The sequence below is a fragment of the Silurus meridionalis genome, chromosome 18 (genome assembly GCF_014805685.1).
Source record: "Silurus meridionalis isolate SWU-2019-XX chromosome 18, ASM1480568v1, whole genome shotgun sequence".
Lineage (NCBI taxonomy): Eukaryota > Metazoa > Chordata > Actinopteri > Siluriformes > Siluridae > Silurus > Silurus meridionalis.
This window is the reverse complement of record NC_060901.1, coordinates 4,629,931-4,638,512: the sequence shown is the minus strand read 5'-3', so window position 1 is coordinate 4,638,512 and position 8,582 is coordinate 4,629,931. Positions and strand designations below refer to the sequence as shown.

Genomic DNA, 8,582 nt, shown 5'->3' with positions numbered 1-8,582 from the left:
AGGAGGTCGGCCAACCCTGAAGCTAGCTAGCATGTCTCAGCCCGGGAAAGGGTTTGTTCTCCACTTCCAGACCAGTAAATACCAGCGGTACCACTGCATTACAGCCTCTGAGGAGCGGTGCACATTATGAGTCTGCATCTCTGGTGAATAGGTTGTATTTTATTTACATTTTAATGTTTTTATCATGTTATTAGACAAATATTGATTCTGAACTGCTCCAGATGATGTAGATGAACAGTTCGGTTGTAGTGTAGAGGTTTGGAGTCTTAACTGTGTTTCTTGCTTTAGTAAAATGGTTTTCACCCTCCATATGTGAAATTCCTCTCTCTCTGTAATGCCACACGTTGTTATATTGCGTTTTTGTATTGTATTGATGGTTTCTATAATTGCAACGTGATAGTGGTGGTATTAAAAGGTGGATTAAGTCGGGTAAGTCCTCACTGAAGGCCCAGGTACCAAATGAACAACCCGCCACTGCTAATTTTATTAACACTGGTTAATGGTGAAAAGGTTATAAAAACTTGGTCTAATCAGTGATCACATGATTATGCTAGTTGTAACTGAGTTAGCTAGATGTTAGCTTATAGTGAGAATATTACAGTTTTTGATTAGTACAAATCTATTTAAACAAGGTTTCTTTGCACTGAAATTACCCAACTAGCTACTTCTAGCCCACATGATGGCAAGCAACTGGTACAGGATGAATGCTAGCACATACTTCCTCCTACATCAAGCCAACTAACCGTATGTGTTCTTACAGTTTCTCATGCTACATCAGTTTGTCTGAACACCAAGTGCTATCCAGCAACTTCCGCATACACAGACATCACAATAATGAGACATCACAATAATGAAGTATATATAAATTGTTATTGTATTTAAGTAGCTTTTTCACGTATTTGTAGTTTACTGAAGTATTTCCATTTTGTGAGACTTTTACTTCACTATATTTCAAAGTCAAATATTTTTTTACTTAACTACATTTTGCAAAATCAGTCGTTCCTTTTTATTTAGGAGGATAAAAACCTTAACTGGTCAAACATGCAGCGATCCACCAATCAGGATCGATCGCTCGCTCCGTTTAGAACGTGTTTTGATCGGCGCTTTGTGTATCTACTGATCACCAACATACAGTTCAGCATCAGTTCAACATCAAGCAGAACATTTAGAGAGGAATAAATGATGAAGAAACTCCAGACTCTAATTTGCCTTGTTTAGATTACCTTTTTTTTTTTTCAAGTAGTTGAAAAGTTTTGGGCTCATGATAATTTTAATAGAAATCAGTGTTTGACTCATTAATATCTTTCTATTAATAGATCAGTGTGTAAAGAGTCACATTTTTCACAAAACTGAGTTGATTAAGTAGAGTCTTGTAAAAATAAATAAAAATAGAAACATTATAGCCATAATAAATCTGAGTACTTTGGATACTTAAGTACATTTAAAGGCAAAAACTTTTGTACTTTTACTCAAGTGAAAGTTTAAAGGGACATTTTACTTTTACTGAAGTAATATTTAACCGAATGGATCTACTTCGTCCACCACTGTGTTTTAGTGACCAGATAGGTGAGAGAGTATCTGCCATACCTCTTATTCAGAGCCAATTTGACTCTCTTGGATGCTAATTTGATTCGCTTGGAAACCAAATTCTCCAGAAAACACGACTTAAGCGTCCTGGCTCATTCTTTTCACATACCTGTCAGTCATTTTAAACTTTTTTCTGAAAGCTTGATACGTATTAGAGCAGGTGAGCAAAGGAAAATGAATGCACTTTGGGGCATAAGCATTAGCAATTTCAGCTCATACCTTCAGTAATGAATATTACACACATACACAATTTAGCAATGTACTACTGGGTAGCGTTCAAAAAATGTCATGGTGCTTAATAGACATGGTGTGAACTTTCTCCTACATATTCTGCTTTGTCAGAGATACCGGATGAAGCAGGATGCACGGGTATAGATGATTGATAGCAGAAGGAGAATTCTTTTAGACGTGTCAGCCTTGTTAAAGTGCAGACGACATGCAGATGTTCACGTATAACAGTGTTAAAGCCAGACTTTACTACAGAGCTATCGGGTTCAGATACTGTACTGTATATACTGTATATATACAGGGATTAGACCATAAGGTTGGACATAAAAACATGTGGTTTAGGACAACAATAATTTATTAGTATGGTGTAGGGGCTTCTCATGCGGATAACAGATAAAGTTGAGAGAAATTTTGAGCCATTACACTTGCAAAGAGCGAGATTTTCATAGTGAGGGACGACGATGAACAGGATTAGAAACAAAGACCAAGACAATGTGAGAGAGGCACGATTGAGATGGTTTGGACATGTGCAGAGGAGGGATAGGGGTACTGTATATCAGTAGGGGAATGCTGAGGATGGAGACACCAGGAACGAGGAGTAGAGGAAGACCAAGGAGGAGGTGTATGGATGTGGTGAAGGAAGACATGTAGGTTGTTGGTTTAAAAGAGGTAGATGTTGAGGACAGGGAGGTATGGAGACGGTTGATCCGCTGTGGCCAGGAGGAAATGGAGGAAAAAATCTCCTGACTTTCTATTCCAAAATACACCAGAAAGACTTGCCGTCTTAGTCACAGATTTGCCAGCATGGCGTGTACCAACAATTTGTATGCTTTTAAAACTCCTCTATGATTCCAATTATGTTGTGTGGATTGCATTAGTAGCCATGTTACAATTACTCGAATAACTTTTTGATACCGTATATACATATACACACATACATACTTTATGATACTGCGTTTACACTTGCCTTTAACATGCGACCTTCATCCAAATGTTGTCCACAGATACATTGAAAAGACAAGTGTAAACACGCTTCTGATTGAAATGATATCTGATCGTTGTGTACTGGTCATTAGGAAATCGAGGACTTGTTGTGAGCGGATCTCAGTGTAATGTAAACGCAATCCAGCTATTGTGCCTGCATTCGCAGGTCTAAGTCACGCAAAACCCCGCCCCCTGTCTGTGATGTTTTGTTGTACAATCATGGGCGGAGTACATCGCAAATTGTCTGTGCATCCAAAAGTTGCAACTCATTCTCTGTAAAGAATGCGCATTTTCCCATCACAGCTTGCAACGTTCTCTAATCTATACGTTTCTTTTTTTTTTTTTTTTTTTACCATTTCCACAACGGAATCTATCCACGTTATTACTAGCTGCAGCCTCTTTATCCATCTCGTTTTGCAGGATTTGTAAAATGTCCCATGACCTTAAACGGTTTCCAAAAGACCCACCACTTTAGGTTGACTCTGCAGACTTAAATAGAAATAGAGAAGTCATGTTGCCAAGTGTAATCGTGTCGTGTCCTGATTGACTGATGATCCGATCTGCTTGATCGGACCACAGTGATTGCATGTTAATGCCAAGTGTAAACGCAGTCATAGATATAGATATGTATAGAGTATATATGCACATGTTTCAGTTGTCCAACCCCTGTGTGCAATATGTACATTTCTTTTTATTGGAGAAAAACTTCATATTGCATTCACATTGTCTGATTTATTATCTCAAGCACTCAGAATGACAGTCTTGTGTACTTAGGTATGCTAATTCAATTCCCGTGATATATAAATACAGCTTCTTTGAAAGAGTGTGTGTCGTCCTCTAGTCCTTATCTGTTCAATATGTGCAGTGCTTTGAGTAAACACGGAGAAACACGTGAGCTAGGAATCAGCCTCGTACCTTCAGCTTGTGCAGACACATTCTGATAGGAGAGAGAAAGAGACAGGAGCAAGATCCACAAATACAAATGATCCATCATCTCTCACTCTCTCCCACTCTCTTTTTCTCTTTTTTCTCCTCTATGGGTCGCTCCTCTCGAGTCTCTTCGCTATCTTATCTTTCCTCCAGCAGGCCTGATCTTCCGAGATGACGCTCAGCTTCGCTTTATTCAGCCGCGACTTTCCCGTCCTTATCTGACAGAGAGACAGAGAGTGTGTGTGATAGCAAAAGAGAATAAACAGAAAGAAAGAGAGAGTGAGAGAGAGAGATAAATAAGATCATTATCAAGGTCATGTGCATACAGAAAGTGATGTTTTTATAGAAGAGACGTAATATAACGTACATTTTACACACTGCGAGTTCGTTCAGGATGAAGGGACCAAATATTGCAAAGAAATAACAAGGAAAGAAAAAAAAAAGAAGAAAAAAAGATTAAGAAAAAAATTTACACAAATGAAAAATTACAAAGATAAAACAAAGGCAAAATAAAGAATATAGCAAAGACAAGATAAAAAAAAATGTATACATCAAGTAACACTAGAAAAAAAAATAGGTAAAATAAAATTTCAATAGAAATAAAAAATTTAAAATAACAAGAATTTGGTCAAAAAAAGAGCAAAAAACAAACAAAAAAAAGACATTAAAAACATAAAAAGGTCAAAAGAAGATGTGTGAAGGAAGAGTAAAAAATAGTAATAATATTTTAGATTAAAAACTAAAAAATGTGGAAAAAATTCAAAAGACAAAACTGCAGCTGAAGTAAAAAATATCTAATTCCTTCAGGAGCATATGGAAAAGGCACCGATCCAAAGAAACTACAGAGATTATCCAGATTATCTGTAGTTTAGAAGATAAGAAAGCGTTGAAAAACACGCTATGAAGACAAAAGTTTCTACAAGCACACTTTAAAATCTAGTGGAACATCCCAGAAGAGTGAAGGTTCCACTAGATTTTGAATGGTGCTTGTAGAGATTTTGCTCTTTCAGCTATAAGTCAGGCGAGGAGACAATGAAAAACCGCCCTCCTGTTTTTATTCAATTCCAACTGATGTAAGTGAGGTGAGGAGGACTGGGGTGCAGTCAGCATTCCAGTTCATCAAGTTCAGGAGGGTTGAGGGTCAGAGCTCTATAGTAGGAGATCTTCCTCTCCAACCCATGTAAAGCAGAACTTCATGGACCGGTGCATTGTCCTGCTGGGACAGGTTTGAATCTCCTTGTTCAAGTGAAGGCAAAATTTCATGCTACCACTTCCAAAGACAACGTCCTATACAATTGCGTGCCTTCGTCTTTGTAGTAACAGTTTGGAGAAGAACCACATATGGCTGGAAATAGTAGGTGTCCCAATACTTTTGTCTTCATAGCGTGTTTACAACGCGTTCTTATCTTCTAAACTACAGAAAATCTGGATAATCTCTGTAGTGTCTTTGGATCGGTGCCTTTTCCATATGTTCCTGAGGGAATTAGATATTTTTTTGAATTTCTTCCACATTTTTTTGTTTTTATATTACTATTGGTATATTTTTTTTTTTTTTTGTCCTTCCATCACATCTTCTTTTGACCTTTTCCTTTGTATGTTTTTAACGTCTTTTTCTTATATCTTAAGGTATAACCTTGTTAACTTGTTTATTGGTTAATTGGAGCCTAAGTGGAATTTTTAAGTTGAAGAGTTGAACAATTTTCCAAGAGAATTGAAAATGTTTTTATTATTCTTATCTAGATGTTAGACACAATTTCATTGGAAGATTCTAAATAAAACCTAAGTTGATAATAAATAAATAAAAAATCAGGCAAAGTGTGTAACTTGCATAAACGTATCAAGACATTTATGGAAGGAGTCTCCAGTTCTAGTATTTCTTTTTAGTAATAGAGGGATAGACAGAGAGAAATCTGAAGGCGTGACAGAAAAACTGATGCTATAATGCAAGTGATAAGAGGAACTAATTCGTTTTATAGACATCCCATAACAGTACACGCACCTATAACTGGATAAAAGTAGCATTACGTAATCATTATTGTGCGTTGAATGAAGAAAAACAATACTGTTATAGGAAAGGAAATTCTCATATAAAATGATATTTATTTCTTTACAATTACACACATTTAGTGTTTTATTCCAACAGAAGAAACTGCAAATATTTCCGATCCTTTCATTGGAAAATGATCTCTTTTTTGGGAGGGGGAGGACACGAGTTTGTTTTTTTAACCCCAGCAGTTTTCCAACACTTCCTGTTTCCTGTTCATTGACTTACAGATCGTTGATGCTACTCTGAAGTTGCTATGGCGTTTAAGAAACAGAGAAACGAGGCCCTGTGTTCACATACCAGTGAAAGTCAGTCCTGTTCCTGCATGTAAAGCCACATGTTCTCATCCAACTGGCTCCATTCCAGGATTACCAACTCACTTCGTATACACGGATACCTAAAGCAAACAGATAAGCGGAATACGGATCAGCTTCGTGTCTCGATCAGCTTGGCCTCGAACGTGCCTCTTTCAACTCTATTTTGAAGATCCTGAAGATGCAACGTTTCTCCACTGGGATAAAATCTGTCTGATGCTATGAAGTGCAGTTTGACCCATGGTGTGCTGTGGCTCTGGTTACAGGGTTCCTTAGATCTTTTCTGTGTCTCCAAATGTCAGCTGGTTCTACATAACAGCATTTCTCTACTTTATAAAGGATTATCCCTGTAGGTGTGAAATTAGTTGTAACACTCAGACTTAAATACACTACACATACTACACACTACACATACTACACACTACACAAATATATATAAAATATTCACGAACATGCATGCACAACATACACTTTGCTCAGACAGTAAGCAGCCACGTTAGTCAGATTTAGACAAAAGAATTCAAGTGAAATGTCTTCGCTTTTGTCCGCTTAAGGTCAAAAGCCTGGCGGATTTACTGAATGTGTCTTCCAAAAAAACCCAAAATAAATAAATAAGGGAGTGTAAATCGTTCGGGAACAGAAAAAATGTTCTTGCAAGAAAGACATTGTTGAATATACGCACTGTCCGACATGCACACGAACATCTGAAAATGCTGCACGAAATCCATCGACTTTAAATCCTTTTTCCACATTAGTCTACAGAATTTAGGCATTACAATGAGTGTCCTTAAATTAGCATTACATCAGAGATGCATTATTACCCCCTGCACAGTCTAACACAAGTTATAAAACAGGTTATAAAGCAATAAGATTTGATGATTTGAGTCTAAGAGTATAAAAATGTTAGGTATATATAATATTACACACATTGACATTAAAGCCATTTATTTTCACTTATATCATCAGCTTTTTCCCCAGTCTGTGAAATTCACTACAAGCTCTAGGTTGTAACAGATATTTTATTATATTGGTTATATTGCTTTTGAAATTCTTGCCAATCTTTGCCCATACTTCTTGCTAATCAGGCCTGAAGACTATGATACTTTTTTGGTTTAATATCAAGCATTTTGTTTTTTTTGGAACAACTGTTGCATTTTTTGCCAGCTATTTAATACATAGCTTTTTGAAAGCAGGTGTTGGAGGTGTGTATAAACTTTTGCACTCAATGTAACTAACTGTAAGTGAAATACTACAGCACCAATGCACTTTGTGGCTGGCCAATGTCCAGATGAGGAGAAAAGCTTGGCAGAAATATGGCAGTGTGAATCACATAGAGTGGCTTTCAAATGCATAGAGCAAAAAAAAAAAAAGAAAGAAAGAAAGAAAGAAAGAAAGAAAGAAAGAAAGAAAGAAAGAAAGAAACCAACATTTTCATTTCAGCTGTCATTTTAACTCACCACTGTCATCCAGGTTTACAGTCCCACTGAGCTGCACACACACACACACACACACACACACACACACACACACACACACACACAGCTCTCCTGGACGAATACACACGAACGTCCTGTGAAAATCCTGCACCGAACTCTCAACCGATTAAACTCCAGCAGTCTTGAGATGAAAGTGTCTTGGTAAAAATAAAAAGAGGCAATATGGATGAATGAATGAAACACACACCCCTCAGAGTGCAAGCTCAGGAAGTGTGTGGATGTGCAGCAACAGGTCGAGTTGTCTAAAGTGACTGAAAGAGAGTGAAAGTATGAAAAGTGGGTGTGTGTGTGTGTGTGTGTGTGTGTGTGTGTGTGTGTGTGTGTGTGTGTGTGTGTGTGTGTGTGTGTGTGTGTGTGTGTGTGTGTGTGTGTGTGTGGAGAGGGTTGACCGAGGAGGGGGTATTAGAAGGGGAAGAGTGAAGGGTAGGAGCAAACAACTGGTGCTGGAGGGCACTAACTTGTTCACTGTCTCCTTCACGAAAATATTTGTCGTCCCCTAAACACACACACACACACACACACACACACTCTCTCTCTCTCTCTCTCTCTCTCTCTCTCTCTCTCTCTCTCTCTCTCTCTCTCTCTCTCTCTCCATCTACAGTATATTCTCAATTTCTGCTGAAAAGAGAGCTGGAATGTGTCCTCTTCTACTCGTACATACAGCCGAGGACTCCACAACGTTCACTCGGAAACGTTTGTGTTTCTATAGTAACAGTTTATTCACAGGGACGCTTTACATACGCGTACACGTTTAACGACAACTAAAGGAGTCTCCAGTGTTAGAACTTTCTACATCAGACATCTTTTTTTTCAGGATGTTCTACAAGTAACAATATTTTAAATTATTTGCATTATTTTCATTTAGGGTTTCACTTTTCATAGCCAAGGACTCCTACAAATACAGTATCTCACAAACGTGAGCACACCCGTCACCTTTCAGCAACTATTTTAGTATCTTCTTAAGATACTAAATCTCTTAGAGCTCTCTTACTACTCTAA

At 37.7% G+C, this 8,582-nt stretch overlaps 1 protein-coding gene across 1 annotated transcript in view; it reads right to left on the bottom strand.

Moving 5' to 3' along the window:
• The window catches only part of col7a1l (collagen type VII alpha 1-like), a 93,648-nt gene extending 85,850 nt beyond the window's left edge, over positions 1 to 7,798 (bottom strand). The window contains 4 exon segments of the mRNA XM_046873987.1: positions 3,715 to 3,947; positions 4,097 to 4,106; positions 6,074 to 6,170; positions 7,545 to 7,798. Of these exon segments, the coding sequence (XP_046729943.1) occupies positions 3,715 to 3,793 (79 nt within the window). The 5' untranslated portion in view covers positions 3,794 to 3,947; positions 4,097 to 4,106; positions 6,074 to 6,170; positions 7,545 to 7,798.
• Between the last annotated feature and the right edge of the window lie 784 nt (positions 7,799 to 8,582).